This window comes from Triticum urartu, chromosome 3 (genome assembly GCF_003073215.2).
Source record: "Triticum urartu cultivar G1812 chromosome 3, Tu2.1, whole genome shotgun sequence".
Classification (NCBI taxonomy): Eukaryota; Viridiplantae; Streptophyta; class Magnoliopsida; order Poales; family Poaceae; genus Triticum; species Triticum urartu.
This window is the reverse complement of record NC_053024.1, coordinates 12987238-13007193: the sequence shown is the minus strand read 5'-3', so window position 1 is coordinate 13007193 and position 19956 is coordinate 12987238. Positions and strand designations below refer to the sequence as shown.

General features: G+C 43.1%; 1 protein-coding gene across 1 annotated transcript; it reads right to left on the bottom strand.

Moving 5' to 3' along the window:
- Positions 1-3079: 3079 nt before the first annotated feature.
- On the bottom strand, positions 3080-4372 carry LOC125547651 (E3 ubiquitin-protein ligase SINA-like 10). The gene is made up of 2 exons (XM_048711462.1): positions 4028-4372; positions 3080-3933 (listed from the first exon to the last, which is right to left on the bottom strand). Exons 1-2 carry the CDS (start codon positions 4268-4270, stop codon positions 3211-3213), a joined length of 966 nt encoding a protein of 321 aa, XP_048567419.1. The 5' UTR covers positions 4271-4372; the 3' UTR covers positions 3080-3210.
- Between the last annotated feature and the right edge of the window lie 15584 nt (positions 4373-19956).

Here is a 19956-nt window from a genome sequence, read left to right as displayed (position 1 = left end):
TACCCCGAGTGGTTTTGCTGCTTCCATGAGACCTCCTATGTTTGAGGGTATCCACTATAAGAGGTGGCGCGTGAGAGCAGTCTTATGGTTTCAAACCATGAGTTGCTATGACGCCACTCTCGGCAAACCTGAAGGAGAGCTTGATGCTCAACAGGCACAAGCTTTTCAGAAAATGTGGGATGCACTCGAGGCCAAGTTTGGGGTCTCGGATGCTGGCACTGAGCTGGAAGTTTTCTTTTACCTATACAAGAATGAGAAGTTCAGAAACTTAGAATAAATAAAACAAACAGAACTAATTTGGAACAACATTAACTAAAAAACAAGTATATTTAAGTTTGTGATTACGTATTTCAAAATAATAATGTGGCATGGATTGAAATAGTATATCATAATAATACTAAGTGATGCAATATTTTTACAATAAAACTAATTGAAGCGTATTTCAGGTGTGAAGCACGACGTATCCTAAAGCATCAAGCCGTTCCATTTAACACTAAATCCGCATACATCATCTAAACAGGTAAGTGGAAAAAGGACTCACCTCATATTGTTGAGTCTCACAAACAAATAATGTATGTATCACCTTTCCCACATTAGACATGATCGCTCTCTGTGGTCATCATTGTTAACTTGATGTGAACTGCTTTCAAGATATTTCCCCTACTGCATGGATGCAAACTAATACATAATTTAGTTCTGGAACCAATGGAGAATCAAAATATTGTACTAATAGGAAACAATTATTTAAGATTCCAAGCAGTGACCTCAGCTTCTTGTGCCGGTTCTTTTTCGAAAAGCAAGAAAACAAATATTTCTATTGATATACCATGTTGCTACATTCTGGTGGCAATAAATAAGCGATACAAAAGAACCTAACAAGAACACAAGGTCTAACAATAATTTACCATGCCTTCTTCAAATGGGCAACATCCAGCAGGCAAGAAACGTGCGCCGACAAATGAAAAATTAAGACCAATTATTACAATTAACATCAATATCTCAAGTTGTTAACAGAGAAAATTGAAGCACATATATGAATTGTACATAAGTAATGTATTTGGCCACCTCAGGGAATCATTTCATGAATCAGTTAATAGTAAAATAAAAATAGTAGGGAATATATTTGAAGATGGGTATATATATCATAGACTCTGCAAATAAATATCAGTCGATGGCTTCAAATTTCAGCTGATATATAATGACCTATTGGGAAGGGCACTTTTACATAACCTGTTGGATGGAGCAAATTGCAAACTTTCATATAATGTTGTCAGAAACATCACAACTCCAAAGTCAGAGGAAAGGAAGTGCACCTCACCGAGTATAATGCGGTATAATCTGCGACAAAGATAGCAAGTGAAAGGCTTAATTGGCTATAAAAAATCAGTTTGCTGCCAAAATAAATCCTACCTAGGTTCAAGAAAAAGATAAATCACTAATACATAAAACATGGCATGCTTGATGCATCATACCATTATGCATCAATAATATTGCTGAAAGGACATGAGAAAAACAAAGGCATATATTAGCAATCAAACGATTGCGTGAGACAAATTGAAAAATTTAAAATTGCACTCTATAATATAAAAAGATATATGTTGCCTGATGTCCCCATGAAAGAGCAACTCCACGAAGTCCATGCGGGAGCATGTGGCGTTGAGAGCCTTGACCGAGAGAATCGGTGGTGTGGGGAAGTCGTATCTGATGATCGAGGAGGACTTCTCGACACTTGTCACCCCTGACAGCGGTAGGCTATGCACCATAGCCAGCACTCACATTAAATGTGTGGTCGGGAACGTGACCTCACACGGCCTCTATGAAAGCAATCTGCATGTGAGGCATGTGCGCCGAGGAGTCTCGTGTTCAGGACACCTAGCACCGTTCCAAAACGTCACTGCTGACGTTTCTCTAGATCTGGTTTAACAGAGGGTAGATTACTTGGCAGCAAACCTACACAAAGGTATGCTTGCCCTCACATCATTGGCTCCTTCTGGATGTTGTAGTACTAATTGTGAAGAGGATTCTAGTGTAGTTTCTTATTGTACCGAGGGTTTAAAATTTCAGCAAAATTTCATATATTTCGGTGGGCTTAAAAATACTTGCAACCATGAAAGTTTGAGCCAAATTCAAACTAAAATTTAAATTAGCTTAAAAATCATTAAAAAATTGATTTTTGAAACTCAAAATCCGAAATAATTTCTGAATTTCCGAATAATGCATATTTCGGTGACATCCAAAAAATTTCCATGTCCGATATTAAATACCTTACCGACGTGGCTTTTTGGGCAGGTCCATCTGTTGTAGTTACGCTCAGGGTACCCCGGTTTTAAATACCCCGACATGCTCATGCGCAAAATCAAGAGGGGCTACTAAAAAAGAAAGATTTTTGACGCTCCATTAGCTAGCGTACTCTTCTACTATCAATAAAACCAAAAAATAAATCAAATGTCAGTGAGTCAGATCTAAAAGTTGGGAGTTGTCCAAACGCATGTCATGCCCATCAGTCAATGCCAATTGTTTGGTAGGGTAGCTCTCAGCCGCCATTCCATTTGTAAATAGATGTTTACCCTTTATAGTATTGATTACTTGTTTTCATTTTAATATCAAAAGATTATTTTGTTAGAAAACAGATTTTTTTGCTCAGAAAGCTCATTCATCTAGAAAAGAATTATGGCCACGTGTAGTAGAAGTTACTAGGTTTTCTTTTGACAGACTGCAGCCCTCAAAGAGGGCTTAACACTTTATTATTTGCAGTTTAAGCAGTGTGCAGAGAGAAGTTTCCCCCTTAGGAAAGAGGTGGATTTGATTCATTCCTTAGGAAGACTCTGAGAGAAGCTTCATCAGGAATTACTGCAGAGTTATATGCTGCATCAACATTGGCTAGGTATCCTGCTTGGAAGATTTGTTTGATAGAAGGCCTCCTTTCATCTTCACTATCCTCAAGTAAACCCGCATTAAGCATCGCTTTCGTAGCATGGATATCATTTCTTGACATGAGATTGAGCTCTACTCCTGACTTGAGATAGATAGATTACAACAGATGCAAATGAAATGCTTGCAAGTTGGAATGACATAACAACGAAGATGATGCATTTCACGACAGGATTAGCACCAAGCTTAATATCGTCCGATTTAAATACAGTACCCAACAATGACATTAAAGATGAACTGCATCTACTAATTAACATCACCCAAATAGTTTCAGCTACATCATTTGTTTCCCGTCAACACAGCAGCGTCAGACCAAGGGGAGAGCTTGTCGATGCGGATGCGCAGGGGAACTTCCATGGACGCCCCATCCCCTGCTGCTGCTGGAACCAGGTACATCCGCGGCACCGGCAGGAACGTTGGCTCATCCGCGGCGGCCACCGCGCCGGGCGACGAGCTGCTCCTTATGTGCATGTCCACCAGCACCATGTCCTCCTTGCCGCAGTTGACCCACATCTTGCACGTGAACCGGGGGCGTGTCGCCGCCCTAGCCCTAGCGCACACCACAGACACGGCGGCCGCGGCGGCGCCGAGCACGCCCACGGTCAGGAGGAACACGCGGTTGTCGTCGCCGAGGAGGACAACCCGCGGGGTCGACACCGGTAGATGGAGCTGGCTAGCCTTGCCGTACTGCACGGCGCGCAACGGCACCGAGTGGACGGTGTTGAGGTGGCCGGCGAGCGCCTGCGGCGCGCCGACATAGCCGCAGCCGGGCTCCGTGCAGTGGCAGGGCGCGTGCGGGCACGCTTTCTGGTGCTCGGCGACCTCGTGGTAGGTCATGTACCACTGGCAGCCGGCGTTGGGGCACCCAATCCTGGTGGAGGACACAACGGCGTCCAGCGCAGGGCAGGGGTCAAAGAAGCCGCTGCCGTCCACGCACGCCATGCACTGCCTGAAGGGCAGCTGGGCCACGCAGCCGCCGCAGGCCGGGTGCCCCGCTTTGCACTGCAAGCAGGCACACAAATCGGAGATGGGCCCTAAATCAGCACGAAAGAATTGTTCTCTCATGAGGAAGAAAGAAGGAAAGAAAGAGAGGAACCTGAAAGACGGGGGGCTTGAAGGGGAGGGTGCAAACGGGACAGTGGAGCACTTGCTTGTCGATCCTCACGGCGAGCTCCACTCGCGGGTTGTACGCCGCCGTGATGATGACGCCTCCGTCTCCTCCACCGGCCGCCTCCTGCTTCATGCCGCCGTCGGGCAGGTCCTGCCGCGCTTTGTTGGAGCTCTTGTCGGCCTTGTCCGGCGAAGCCCCGCTTCTCCCCTCGACGGTGGTGCCTTGCATCCTGGCTGGCCTTTGGGGAAAGAAAACCGCTGTCTGTGTCTCAGGCCAAACTTTTTCCAGGAGGTGGGAGAGGAGAAGAGCAGAGATCTGAGAACAAAAGGTGCCGAGGCAACCACACTACACTATAAATGCTTCCTCATTGTGGTTTCCATTCCCAAACTTATATGCTATAGATATAAGCCGTGCTCTTAATCTATTTCATTATTGCTACTTTATCCATATATTAATGTTGTTCTAGAAAAATTGAGGAACATAAATGTAAGCACATTGTTTTTATTTTTGCGTGGTTTCCTGCTTAATTGATACACAGAGGAGTGCTTTCGAGTCCATCGCCAGATTATAACACCATCAAACACGTGGGAGCCCATAAAAAGAAAATGATACATGTGTAAGCACAAGGGACACGCGTAACCAAATAGTACAAAGGAGCACACAACGCATCACAACTTTCATCCAGGTCACGACACATCCCGCCTTTCTCACTGCTACCGACTCGCACATACGCCATGGCTGATGTGCTGGCCGCCACCAGCAAATAACAACAACAGGACCACAAGCGTCCAAAAGATCCCTGGAATAGGGTATCGGATTTTGAAGACCCCCGGCGCAAAAAATCTTGATTACCTGCTTGCATGGAGTAGGAAAAATAACCCCTTGATTCAGCAGATGCCATCAAGAAGCAATGAGGAATCCATCTGTCACCACACCATGCAACAACCTAGTCAAGAGACTTCTAACCAGGCATCCATAGCTGGAGGTTATAGAGACACAGAGCGATAACCAGCAAGGAAACCAACCAAGATCATCCTTGCATCGATGCATGATAAAGGCTTGAACAACGTTGCTGGAGCATGGATGCCTATTCTCTCTTATTTTACAAGGTTTACATAAAGAGGGAGAATGCCGGCAGCTGGGATTCTGGGCTGGAAAAGGAGCAAATATTAGAGACCTATTCCGCATAGCTCCAAAAGTCCTGAAACTTCACGGATGATGTTTTCCAAATATATAAAAAATACCGAGCGCAAGAACCTCACCAGGGGGGCCACACCCTACCCACGAGGGTGGGGGGCGCGCCCTACCCCCTGGGCACGCCCCCTACCTCGTGGGCCCCCTGGTGGCCCTCCGGTGGCCATCTTTTGCTATATGGAGTTTTTCGATGGGAAAAAAATAATAAGCCATCTTCTCGGACGAAACTCCGCCACCACGAGGCAGAACCTTGGCGGAATCAATCTAGGGCTCTGGCGGAGTTGTTCTGCCGGGGAAACTTCCCTCCCGGAGGGGGAAATCACAACCATCGTCATCACCAATGCTCCTCTCATCGGGAGAGGGCAATCTCCATCAACATCTTCATCAGCACCATCTCATCTCAAAACCCTAGTTCATCTCTTGTATCCAATTATTGTCTCCAAGTCCGGGATTGGTGCTAGTAGGTTGCTACACTAGTGCAGAACCGGGCAATAGCACCAGTTCGTAAGGCCCTTTAGTGCCGGTTTAGGAACCGGCACTAACGTTTCGGCACTAAAGGCCCCCCCCTTTAGTACCGGTTCAGCATGAACCGGTGCTAAAGGGGATCCACGTGGCACGAGCCAGCTCCGGGGGCCGGGAGCCCTTTAGTACCGGTTGGTAACACCAACCGGTACTAAATGGTTGTGGGGTTTTTGGTTTTATGATTTCTTTTTCATTAATTTTGTGTTTTCCATTTTAATTCTTTTTCGTTTGCTGGTATTTTACGGTACTACACATTGTACACGTTATGCATATATATATATAGAATTTCTAGTAGAACCAATCATATATATATATCATCAATGTCTCACAAACCACCATATTAATTTACACATACACACATGTATAGCTATATACAATTTCTCCTACATATGCATGTTGCCTTCGGAGCCAGTGGCATTAGCCTAATTGGTGCCTTCGGAGCACGATGACAATTGGAAGTGGTTCATGGGGGCGGTAGCGGGTAATAGTATTCTCCCTTCGGATTTATGACCTGGTTGAGCAAAAATCCTGCTATTTCCTCTTGAAGTGCTTCTACGCGCTCCGTTGGTAGGAGCTTGTCCCGCACCTTTTTGAACTGTTAAGAAGGAGATCAATATGCATGTGTATTAGTTGTGTCACTAGATATCGATAATGGTGTAAAAATTGTGAATAGTGTTCTGACAAGCATACCCATTCCTGTCTTTGAGATCTGCTCCTTTCGGACGCCATCATGCGAATGTTCTCGCAAACGCAGAATGCACACAGATCAGTCCCCTGCGCCTGCTTCAGGGCCTTTATTACGAGAATGGAATTTAATTTGATCAGATAATAATTAATCAAGCATGATAATTAAAGAGATGGCAGCTAGCTAGCTAGCTAGTACTACTTAATTACATACCTTGGATCGAAACCATTTCAGCTTTGGTTTCCATTCGCCTTCCGTGACGCTGATGAACCTTGCCCAAGCCCTGCCCGCCGACAAAGAAGATGAATAAAGGGGTTAGTAAATAGTTCATATCATGAAATTAATGACGAACTAAATGGGCCGAGATATATAGTTAATAATGATTGAAATTACCTGTTGACTATCCCAAACAAGATGTTATAGTCACTATTTGCTTTGAGTAGCGAGTCCAGTATTTCAACTGTTCCGGTGTCAACTTTAATGATACACAAGATCCGGTGAAATCTGCATGCACACACGTTTGCATGTCTTAATTAAGCGGGCATATGTAAGCAAAAACATGTAGCTAGCTAGTAGGAAAAAACAGAGAATTTGTAGTACAAGAAAGTGTGACTCACTAGAAGTTGTAAGGAAGTAGTATATCTTCATTGTATTTGAGGCGCTTCAAGAACTCTAGCATGCTGTCCTCTACCTCTTTTTCTTGATGCTTGTTCATTTTCCATGTGTATTCATTAACGGTGTTTGGGTCAATGAACCCAATGCCATAGCGTCCACCTTTTCTCATTTCATACATCTTCATCCTGCATAATACCACAGAAAAGAATACAGTGAGGATAATTACAGGTAATGATTGATCAAAAGGATCACTACAGCTAGCTTGAGACTTAAATTACAGAAAGAAATCACTTACAGACAATAGCAACTGACGATAGATTTGTCGAGTGCGTCTTGATTGTATAACTGAAACAGTTCAGGATACTCAACGGCCACAGCTTTCTCATGGTAGTAATCATCCTTCTTGACATTCACCATGAGGGACTCTCGATTGGATCTCTTGGTAATGTCCATGTACCATTGATGCAATTCATACATTCTCGTTGGGAGCTTGTTGACATCTTCTGGCTCGACCAAAGGTTGGCCCCGGACATATTTCCGTTTTATTTCCTCCTCTGTAATCCCAGGCATGTCCTCGATCTCGAGGAGTTCTCCAACTGTGATCTTGAGTTCTTCAGCCTGCATTATATGCTCCTGGGTTATTACCACATCGCCCACCTCGGGAACGTAAACTGTTTGGCCACAATAATATTGGGCGCGCGTACTATCACGTATTGTTGGCGGCACATCAAGCGGGGGGGTCGATTGCGCCGCCTATTTTCCCAGCTGGGCAACGGTTTTCCTGCATTTTTTGACAGCTGCTTGTTGTTTGCTCGAGCTCGAGCTCGCCTCCTTCTGTAGACGTCGTCGATGTAACTTCCTGATGTGGCGCTCATAGTCTGAGTCAACAGGCTTAGGAGCTGGTGGTTGAGCCATACGAATGAAGTGGTCAACTACTTCCACAGGCACTTTCTCCCTTGGCGGCGGTGGCGGTTTCGGTCCAAAATGGGCGTCGACTTCTGCCTGCACTATGGCATTGGTTTGCTCCTCGGTCATGTCGTAAGCCCTCACAGGAAGAGGAGTAGTGAGGTTTGGACCATATTTATATCGCTTGCCTCCGCCTGTACTTCCTGTACTATGACCTCAACTCGTACCGCTACGCACCATAGCTGCGGGGTGTCTCTTCTGCGACTGCTGAGGCGGCGGAGACGGCTGACGGGGCTGAGTTGGATGAGGAGGAGTGGCCTAAAGCTGTGCCGGACTTGCAGTGGCCTGAGGTTGTGCCGGACTTGGAGGAGGAGTGGACGTCTGACGCTGTGTCGGACTTGGAGGAGGAGTGGCTTGACACTTTGCCGGACTTGGAGGAGGAGGAGTGGCCTCACGCGTTGGTGGACTTGGAGGAGCGGGAGTCTGCTGACTCGGTGGCGGACTTCGACGAGGAGTCGGGTGACGCGGTGTCGGTGGCCTTCGAAAGATGATGCAATCCTTTCTCCATAGGATGACACGATGTATGGCCTCTCCCAATGTGTGCTCGTCGTCACCTCCAGGAATGTCAAGCTGTAGCTCCGAATATGGGTCCACCACCTCATCAACCAAGACACGAGCATAGCCCGCTGGAATCGGCTTGCAATGGAAGGTTGCCTCGGGGGAATTTGAAAAAGCAACGGCGTCCGCCACCTTCATGGATATGTTCTTCATTTTGCAGTGTAGCTCGCAGTTAGTGTTCTCCGTGATGTCATCCACGGGGTATCTATCCAGCACTACTGCATCGCCCGGGGTGGAACCCACGCTGCTTCTCGGCATGGATGGGGCGGTGGTATCCAATGCTGGATCATCCGCTAGCTGCTGCAGATGCTGAGACCCCCTTTGCTGGCTAAGTGAGTCGATCTGCTCCTGCTGCCGCTGGAATTTAGCTGCCAATTCCGCTTGACTTGCTTCTAGGCCTTGAAGGCGTTCATAGTCCCGCTTCCTCTGCTCCTCCTCCATCTTCCTCTTCTTCTCCTCCACAATCTTCTTTCTCTCACGGGTTCTGTAGTCGGCGTTCCAGTCCAAAAACCCCTCATACCACGGAAGAGCGCCCTTGCCTCGTGTTCTTCCCGGGTGTTCAGGATTTCCCAAGGCACGCGTAAGCTCGTCGTTCTCTCTGTTGGGCTGGAACACCCCCGATCGAGCCTCTTATATTGCAACAAGTAGCGCATCGTCGGCTCCGTTCAGACATGCCTTCGTCGAAACATTGCCTGTCTTCGGGTCCAACTCCCCCCCATGCGCATAGAACCAAGTCCTGCACCTGGGGGGCCAGCTCTTAGTAACCGGAGTGACACCTGCATCCTCCACCTCTTTCTCAGACTTATCCCACTTAGGCATTGCCACCGCGTAGCCACCTGGCCCCAGCTTATGGAACTTATCCTTTTTTTCGGCATTCTTCTTGTTTATTCTCGACCGCTCCTTAGCTAATTCTGAATCCTTGAATTTCACGAAATCGTCCCAATGAGCACTTTGATTCTCTAGTATCCCCTCGAATATTGGAGTCTTCCTTCCTCCCTTGACGTACTTCTCCCACGTCATTCTCTTTTGGTTCTTGAATGCAACCGCCATCTTCCTAAAAGCAGCGTCCTTGACTTTCCGCACATCTGCTTCTGTGAAATTATCTGGTAGGGTGAAATGTTCCATGAGAGTATCCCAAAGCAGATTTTTTTGATTCTCGTTGACAAAAGTAACATCTAGACGTGGATTTGCTGGCTTTCGCCATTCTTGAAGGGAGATCGGGAGTTGGTCCTTCACAAGAACTCCGCACTGACGAACGAACTTGTCCGCAATCTTCTTAGGCGCTAATGGTTCGCCATTAGGTTTGAATGCCTCGATATTGTACTTTACCCCCTCCTTCAACTTTTTGTTCGGGCCTCGTTTCGTCCTTTTGCCTGAAGATTTGCTCGATCCGGATGGCTGAAAGAAGAAAGATCGATTCGTTAATATATCTTCAACTCATTTAAAACATGCGATGATCACCAGATTCCTGCTTATATAAATATATATACCTCGGCGGTGTTTGTTGTTTCAGGATCAACATGTTCTTCGTCGTAGTTCATGACTTCATCTTCTCGGTCGTCGCGATCGAATATCATATCACCCTCTCCGGTGTTGTTTAGAAATTCAGAGCCGTCAAAATCTTCTTCATTCTGATCATCATCTGGCCCGCATATGATATCGAACATGGTCTGTTCTCTCTCTCTGTCGGTATTGTCCGCCATAGCTTTTATTTAACTATGCCAAAAGAAATATAAAACAATTTAGTATAATCTCGAATAATAGATATAATCTCGAATACATCATCTCGAATAATAGATATAATCTCGAATACATCGTCTCGAATAATAGATATAATCTCGAATACATCATCTCGAATAATAGATATAATATTGAATACATCACTAGCTAGCTAGCTAGCAAGCTAATAATGATGCGGGCGGTTCCTGAGGTGCGGGCGGTGGACACCCAAAGAGAAGGAACCATCACTGGATCATAGCTCGGGTGATCTCCCCAAAGAACCTGCCAGGTATTGGAGAACCTGACGTCCATAGCAGCCATGTAGCGATGGACGTGTTCGTCCTCCTCCCTGACATGGCGACGTACCACCTCCGGCGGGGCCGGCTCCCTCCGCACCGAAAGTGGCCCACGTGAATGCCACCAAAGGAGATGAGGGTCGACGACGGGACCCGGGGCCGGGTTCCTCACCAAGCGTCGCACCCCTGAAGGTAGCACCTCCCAGTGCCAGCCCGACGGAGCCCAGTCCCGGACATGGGTCCTCTGAAGCAGGACGTCATCGCGGATGTGTCGATGGCGAGGATGCGGGCCGGGCATCGTCGACAACAAAATACTATATGCCGTAAAAGTAAAGTAACATTTTTTAAATGATGGATTGTGATGATTTCATATATGCAAATTCTAAATTTTATAACTAAAAATATAAGAAACTAAAAAAACATCGATCATCGTCTAACAATTTGAAATTAATCTAATTCATCTAGCTAGCTAAAACTAACATTTCCAAAATTTCTAACATTTCTATATAACTAACATTTCTATAACATTTGACATTATATATATTATAACTAACATTTCCACATACTATTTGACATTAATCTAATCTAATTAATTAATCCATCTAAAACTTTGTATGAAAAACAGAAAAACAGAAAAAACTAAAAGCTAAAAACAGAAAAATTGTGTGTGTGTGCGCGTCTAGTGTGTGTGTGTGTGCATGTAGTGTGTGTGTGCGCTACGGTCGGCGCCGGCACCGGCGCCGGTGTGCGCTACGATCGATTGGAGGGAGGAGAGGGGCCGGGGGAGGGGCTCACAGCGCGCGCGGGCAAGGTCGAGGCGACGGCGACGGCGAGGCGAGGTCGATCCAAAGGCGACGGCGACGGTGAAGCGAGGGGATCGGCGACCGGGACGGCGACGGGGGTGCCGCGGAGTCGACGGGGACGACGCGACGAGGACGGGGGCGTTGCGGAGTCGACGGGGACGGCGCGACGGGGGCGGCGACGGCGCGGGTCGACGGGGCGGCGGCAGAGAGAAGTGGGAGATGAGAAACTGAAATTTTTCGAAGTGTTTCTTATATAGGGGACACCTTTAGTACCGGTTGGAGCCACCAACCGGTACTAAAGGCCTGTTTTGGCCAGGCCAAGCAGCGGGAAGCACCCCCCTTTAGTACCGGTTCCTGGCTCCAACCGGTACTAAAGGCCCCCCCTTTAGTACCGGTTGGTGCCACGACCCGGTACTAAAGGGGGTGCGCTGCCAGGCGAGGGGCGCAGAAGTTTAGTCCCACCTCGCTAGCCGAAGGGCGCTCACACCTGCTTATAAGCCCCGCCGCCGCTGCTGTCTCGAGCTCCTCTCTAAAGCAGGCCTTCTGGGCCTACCTCTGCTACTCTGCCCTGTGGGGCCTATTGGCCTTGCGGGCCTGCATCCTGGCCCAACAACAGGTTGGGTTTCTAGTCGTATGCAGGCCGCTGTGGCCCGGTAGGTGGGCTTTTTTCATTTAGTTTTTTCTTTTCTGCTTTATTTATTTTGTTTTATTTATTTTTAGTTGTTTTTTGCTGTATTTAGAGTTTCTTTGTGAATAATTTTTGATAGTTTTTAGAAACTTTCAGTTAGTGCCGTTAGTTTTTAAATTTGAATAGTTTAAATTTTGAATTATATGAAATTTGTGTGAATCACTAGTTTGTGAATAACTTAACTTTAAAAATACATTTTTCAGTGATTCTTTTTTCTTATGTTTAATATTAGTGTGTTTTATCATTATATTCAATTTGGTAATGCTTAAGTTATTTAAAAATGAAATGCCTTTGTAACGGATGAGTTTTCGTTCGAAACCCTGATACTTCGAAACAGATTGTCCATTTTGTACACGAAGTGCATCCAGTTTTTGCGGTAACCCTCTCTACTTTTTTGCACATGCTATGTGGGTGAAATTATGATACCATGTCAACTTTCATCCTTTTCCGAGTTCATTTGAAATGCTTTTCAATTTCAGGGTCATTTAGCTGAAAAAATCAATAAATGCATGAAAGAATTTGCTTGCACATAAAATTTCTTCGCGTTTCAAATGCCAAAACACATAACTAGCTACCCTAACTATTACAGAGATTCCCTCCTGGGTGTGAAACACAGAAGGAAGTGATGATAGTTAAGCCGATCACATCCCAAATCTTTGGGTGTGAAACTTTTTCTTCGCGTGTGTCCCTTTGCGTCGTAGCCATGGAAAATCTTCATCATTTAACGGGATGCTCGGGTCAATATTCACTGTGAATGGAGCAATCTCATCAAACTGCTCATACTGCCTCTCTCTGAGTTCATTTGAAATGCTTTTCAATTTCAGGGTCATTTAGCTGCAAAAATCAGTAAATGCATGAAAGAATTTGCTTGCACATAAAATTTCTTCGCGTTTCAAGGCTTGAAGCTAATCAACATGTAGATGAGCATTGCAACTCTTCGTCATTGTCTGTGCACTCACGGCTTATAAACCGCTCATACTGCCTCTCTCTTGGCGAAGATCACAAGATAGTTTGGTTAAATTGCATTACTTGTAAGTCCAGTTAACATGGATGCTTATGATGCAAGAGCAACAGCAAAAGTGAAAATTTGGCACAAATAGGTAGTTGTGTAACTAAAATAGGTAGGAGGAGAGATAGCTCTTATGTCACAAAAAAGAAGTTGTATCAAACCTTTTATGTCGGATCTAGAACAAACCAATCGGTATCGCCATCATACAGGCCAACCGTGGCTCGTGATGCATATATATGCATATCAAATGCACGGTTGGACGTATGATGGCGAATCCGAATGATTTATATTCATTCGATGAACTGATAGATGTATGCAGTCGATGAACTGGTAGATGTATGTAGTCGATGAACTAAAAGACTTATGCAGGGAAGGCGAGAGGTGGGCTATATATAGGGTCGTCTGGCTCACAAAGTGATTGTGGTAGTTTCGATCGAACGACTCACATGAGTTAGGAAGAAACACACCCTTGATCCAACGACTCACAAGAGCTAGAAACAAACACACGATCCATGTGATTCTTCCTGATTGGTGGGATGCACATTAATTAGTACCCACTCCGGACTCCGAAACCCTCATACTCGGAAAGAGTTTGTCCAGTTTGTACACGAAGTGCGTCCAGTTTTTGCCGTGACCCTCTCTACTCTTTGGCGCATGCTATACGGGTGATATGATAATACCATGCCAAGTTTCAACATTTTCAGGATTCATTTTGTAGTGATTTTCAATTTCACGGTCATTTAGCTCTCTAAACAATTAGGTAAATGACCGAAAAACAACAAATGATGTCAGAACATGTTGGAAATTGATGACGTCGCTTTAAATGTTGCATACTGAACACAAAAGAAGTCCAGAGTTTAAATAAGTTATTAAAAATAAAAAAGAGGTGCAATGCTGGTTAATTTGCTTCAAGCCTTTCGGAATAGTATAGATTGCACTAAGCCACTGCAAATAGCTCAATGCAATCTATGCTATTCCGCAAGGCTTGAAGCTAATGAACATGTAGGTGAGCATTGCAACTCTTCGTCATTGTCTGTGCACTCACGGCTTATAAACCGCTCATACTGCCTCTCTCTTGGCGAGGTGGGACTAAAAACAGCTTGCCGTAACCTCATTAGTACCGGTTCGTGGTATGAACCGGCACCAAATGGTGATGGTGGGGCCATAGCCTGACCGCAGGCTGACACAGCCTCTTTAGTACCGGTTCGTGGCATGAACCGGTACTAAAGGTTCGCCACGAACCAGTACTATTGATCGCCGCCACGAACCGGCACTAATGTACACAGTAGTGCCAGCTCTAATGCAAACCGGCACTAATGTGCTTCACGTTTGACCCTTTTTCTACTAATGCTAGTAGTGTTAATTACTCCTTGTAGTTGATGCTAGTTGGTTTAATTGGTGGAAGATCATATGTTCAGATCCTATATGCATATTAATACCCCTCTGATTATGAACATGTTTATGCTTTGTGAGTAGTTACTTTTGTAACTGAGGACATGGGAGAAGTCTTGCTATTAGTAGTCGTGTGAATTTGGTATTCGTTCGATATTTTGATGAGATATATGTTGTCTCTCCTCTAGTGGTGTTATGTGAACGTCGACTACATGACACTTCACCATTATTTGGGCCTAGAGGAAGGCATTGGGAATTAATAAGTAGATGATGGGTTGCTAGAGTGACAGAAGCTTAAACCCTAGTTTATGCGTTGCTTCGTAAGGGGCTGATTTGGATCCATATGTTTCATGCTATGGTTAGGTTTAACCTAATACTTTTGTTGTAGTTGCGGATGCTTGCAATAGAGGTTAATCATAAGTGGGATGCTTGTTCAAGTAAGAACAGCACCCAAGCACCGGTCCACCGACATGTCAAATTATCAAAGTACCGAACGAGAATCATATGAACGTGATGAAAACTAGTTTGACGATATTCCCATGTGTCCTCGGGAGCACTTTTACTTATATAAGAGTTTGTCCAGGCTTGTCCTTTGGTACAAAAAGGATTGGGCCACCTTGCTGCACTATATTTACTTTTGTTACTTGTTGCTCGTTACAAATTATCTTATCACAAAACTATCTGTTACCACTTATTTCAGTACATGCAGATAATACCTTGCTGAAAACCGCTTATCATTTCCTTCGGCTCCTCGTTGGGTTCGACACTCTTACTTATCGAAAGGACTACGATAGATCCCTATACTTGTGGGTCATCAAGACTCTTTTCTGGCGCCGTTGCCGGGGAGTGAAGCGCCTTTGGTAGGTGGAATTTGGTAAGGAAAATTTTATATAGTGTGCTGAAATTTATTGTCACTTGTTACCATGGAAAGTAATCCTCTGAGGGGCTTGTTCGGGGTATCTTCACCCTGACCAGTAGAGCAAAGAGTTGCTCCTCAACCTACTGAACCTACTGAAAATGAATATGAAAATGAAAATGCTTGCTTTGAAGTTCCTTTGGGTATGATTGAAAAACTGCTAGCTAATCCTTTTCTAGGAGATGGAACAAAACATCATGATGAACATCTTATATATGTAGATCAAGTTTGTGGATTATTTAAGCTTGCAGGTGTACCCGGAGATGTTGTTAAGAAGAAGGTCTTTCTATTATCTTTGAGGGGAGATGCATCGACATGGTATAGGCTATGTGATGATATGAGATCTTGGAATTACAAAGGATTGAAATTGGAATTTCATCAGAAGTTTTATCCTATGCATCTTGTTCATCGTGATCGCAATTATATATATAATTTTTGGCCACGCGAAGGAGAAATCATCGCTCAAGCTTGGGGGAGGCTTAAATCAATGCTATATTCATGCCCCAATCATGAGCTCTCAAGAGAAATGATTATTGAGAATTTTTATGCTCGGCTTTCTGGTAACAATTGCACCATGCTTGATACTTCTTGTGCTGGCTCTTTTATGATGAAGACTATTGAATTCAAATGGGATTTATTGGAAAGAATTAAACGCAACTCTGAAGATTGGGACCTCAACAATGGTAAGGAGTCAGGTATGACACCTAGTTTTGATTGTGTTAAATCTTTTATGGATACCAATATTTTTCGTAAATTTAGCACTAAATATGGACTTGACTCTCAGATAGTAGCTTCTTTCTGTGAATCTTTTGCTACTTATGTCGATCTCCCCAAGGAGAAGTGGTTTAAATATCATCCTCCCATAGAAGTAAAAGTAGCTGCACCTATTAAAGTTGAAGAAAAGACTATTACTTATAATGATCCTATTGTTCCTACTTCTTATGTTGAGAAACCATCTTTCCTTGTTAGGATAAAGGATCACGCTAAAGATTCAGCTGTGGTTCGTAAAAGCAATATTAAAACATATACACCTCCTGAGCAAGTTAAAGTTGAACCTAATATTGCTATTGTTAAAGATCTCTTGTCTGATAATATTGATGGGCATGTTATTTATTTCTGTAATGAAACTGCTAGAATTGCTAAACCCCGTGATAAAGATAAACCTAGACCTGTAGTAGGCATGCCTGTTATTTCTATTAAAATAGGAGATCATTGTTATCATGGCTTATGTGATATGGGTGCTAGTGTTAGTGCAATACCTTATTCTTTATAAAAAGAAGTTATGCATGATATTGCACCAGCTGAGATGGAAGATATTGATGTCACAATTAAACTTACCAATAGAGATACTATTTCACCAATGGGAATTGTTAGAGATGTTGAAGTCTTGTGTGGGAAAACTAAATATCCTGCTGATTTTCTTGTTCTTGGTTCCCCACAAGATAGCTTTTGTCCCATTATATTTGGTAGACCCTTCTTAAATACTGTTAACGCCACCATAGATTGCAAAAGAGATGTTGTTACTGTCGGTTTAGATGATATGACTCATGAATTTAATTTTTCTAAATTTAGTAGACAACACCGTGAAGAAGAATTACCTAGTAAGGATGAAATTATTGGTCTTGCTTCTATTGCCGTACCTCCTATTGATCCTTTAGAACAATATTTGCTAGACCATGAAAACTATATGTTTATGAAAGAAAGAAGGGAATTAGATGAAGTATTCTTTAAACAGGAACCTATGATGAAAAACAATTTACCTGTTGAAATCCTAGGGGATCCTCCTCCACCCTAGGGTGATCCCGTGTTTGAGCTTAAACCGTTACCTGATACCCTTAAATATGCTTATCTTGATGAGAAAAAGATATATCCTGTTATTATTAGTGCTAACCTTTCAGAGCATGAAGAAGAGATATTATTGAAAACTCTGAAGAAGCACCGTGCTGCTATTGGGTATACTCTTGATGATCTTAAGGGCATTAGTCCCACTCTATGTCAACATAAAATTAATTTTGAAGAAGATGCTAAACCAGTTTGTGATCATCAACGCCGGCTGAATCCTAAAATGAAAGAAGTGGTAAGAAAGGAGATACTAAAGCTCCTTGAGGCAGGTATAATTTATCCCGTTGCTGATAGTCAGCGGGTAAGCCCTGTCCATTGTGTCCCTAAGAAGGGAGGTATCACTGTTGTTCCTAATGATAAAGATGAATTGACTCCTCAAAGAATTATTACAGGTTATAGGATGGTAATTGATTTCCGCAAATTAAATAAGGCTACTAAAAAGGATCATCACCCCTTACCTTTTATCGATCAAATGCTAGAAAGATTATCTAAACATACACATTTTTGCTTTCTAGATGGTTATTCTGATTTCTCTCAAATACCTGTGTCAGCCAAAGATCAATCAAAAACTACTTTTACATGCCCTTTTGGTACTTTTGCTTATAGACGTATGCCTTTTGGTTTATATAATGTACCTGCTACCTTTCACAGATGCATGATGGCTATATTCTCTGACTTTTGTGAAAAGATTTGTGAGGTTTTCATGGACGACTTTTCCGTCTATGGATCTTCTTTTGATGATTGTTTGAGAAACCTTGATCGAGTTTTGTAGAGATGTGAAGAAACTAATCTTGTCTTGAATTGGGAAAAATGCCACTTTATGGTTAATGAAGGTATTGTCTTGGGTCATAAAGTTTCTGAAAGAGGTATTGAAGTTGATAAAGCCAAGGTTGATGCTATTGAAAAGATGCCATGTCCCAAGGACATCAAAGGTATAAGAAGTTTCCTTGGTAACGCCGGTTTTTATAGGAGGTTCATTAAGGACTTCTCAAAAATCTCTCGGCCTCTGACTAATTTATTACAAAAGGATATACCATTTGTCTTTGATGATGATTGTTTAGAAGCATTTGAAATACTTAATAAAGCATTGATTTCTGCACCAATTATTCAGCCACCTGATTGGAATTTACCCTTTGAAATTATGTGTGCTGCTAGTGATTATGTAGTAGGTGCTGTTCTAGGACAAAGAATTGATAAAAAATTAAATATTATTCAATATGCTAGTAAAACCCTAGACAATGCTGAAAGAAATTATGCTACTACTGAAAAAGAATTCTTAGCAGTTGTATTTGCTTGTGATAAGTTTAGACCTTATATTGTTGATTCTAAAGTAACTATTCACACTGATCATGCTGCTATTTAATATCTTATGGAAAAGAAAGATGCTAAACCTAGACTTATTAGATGGGTTCTCTTACTACAAGAATTTGATTTGCACATTGTTGATAGAAAAGGAGCCGAGAACCCCGTTGCAGACAACTTATCTAGGTTAGAAAATGTGCTTAATGACCCACTACCTATTGATGATAGCTTTCCTGATGAGCAACTAATTGTCATAAATGCTTCTCATACTGCTCCATGGTATGTTGATTATGCTGATTACATTGTTGCTAAGTTTATACCCCCTAGTTTCACATACCAGCAAAAGAAAAAAGTTCTTCTATGATTTGAGGCATTACTTTTTGGATGACCCACATCTTTATAAAGAAGGAGTAGATGGTGTTATTAGACGTTGTGTACCTGAGCATGAATAGGAACAGTTCCTACGCAAGTGTCACTCTGAAGCTTATGGAGGACACCATGCTGGAGATAGAACTGCACATAAGGTACTGCAATCTGGTTTTTATTGGCCTACTCTCTTCAAGGATGCCCGTAAGTTTGTCTTATCTTGTGATGAATGTCAAAGAATTGGTAATATCAGTAGACATCAAGAAATTCCTATGAATTATTCACTTGTTATTGAACCATTTGATGTTTGGGGCTTTGACTATCTGGGACCTTTTCCTTCCTCTAATGGCTATACAGATATTTTAGTTGCTGTTGATTACGTTACTAAGTGGGTAGAAGCTATTCCAACAAGTAGTGCTGATCATAACACTTCTATTAAAATGCTTAAAGAAGTTCTTTTTCCAAGATTTGGAGTCCCTAGATATTTAATGACTGATGGTGGTTCACATTTTATTCATGGTGCTTTCCGTAAAATGCTTGCTAAATATGATGTTAATCATAGAACTGCATCTCCTTATGACCCTCAGTCTAGTGGTCAAGTAGAATTGAGTAATAGAGAGCTCAAATTAACTTTGCAAAAGACTGTTAAGAGGTCTAGAAAGAATTGGTGCAAGAAACTTGATGATGCATTATGGGCCGATAGAACTGCATATAAAAATCCTATGGGTATGTCTCCGTATAAAATGGTCTATGGAAAAGCATGTCACTTGCCTCTCGAACTAGAACACAAGGCTTATTTGGCTATTAATGAACTTAATTATGATTTTAAACTTTCCGGTGAGAAGAGGTTATTTGATATTAGCTCACTTGATGAATGGAGAACCCAAGCCTATGAAAATGCCAAGTTGTTTAAAGAAAAGGTTAAAAGATGGCATGACAAAAGGATACAAAAGCGTGAGTTTAATGTAGGTGATTATGTATTGCTATACAACTCTCGTTAAAGATTTTTTGCAGGAAAACTTCTCACTAAATGGGAAGGTC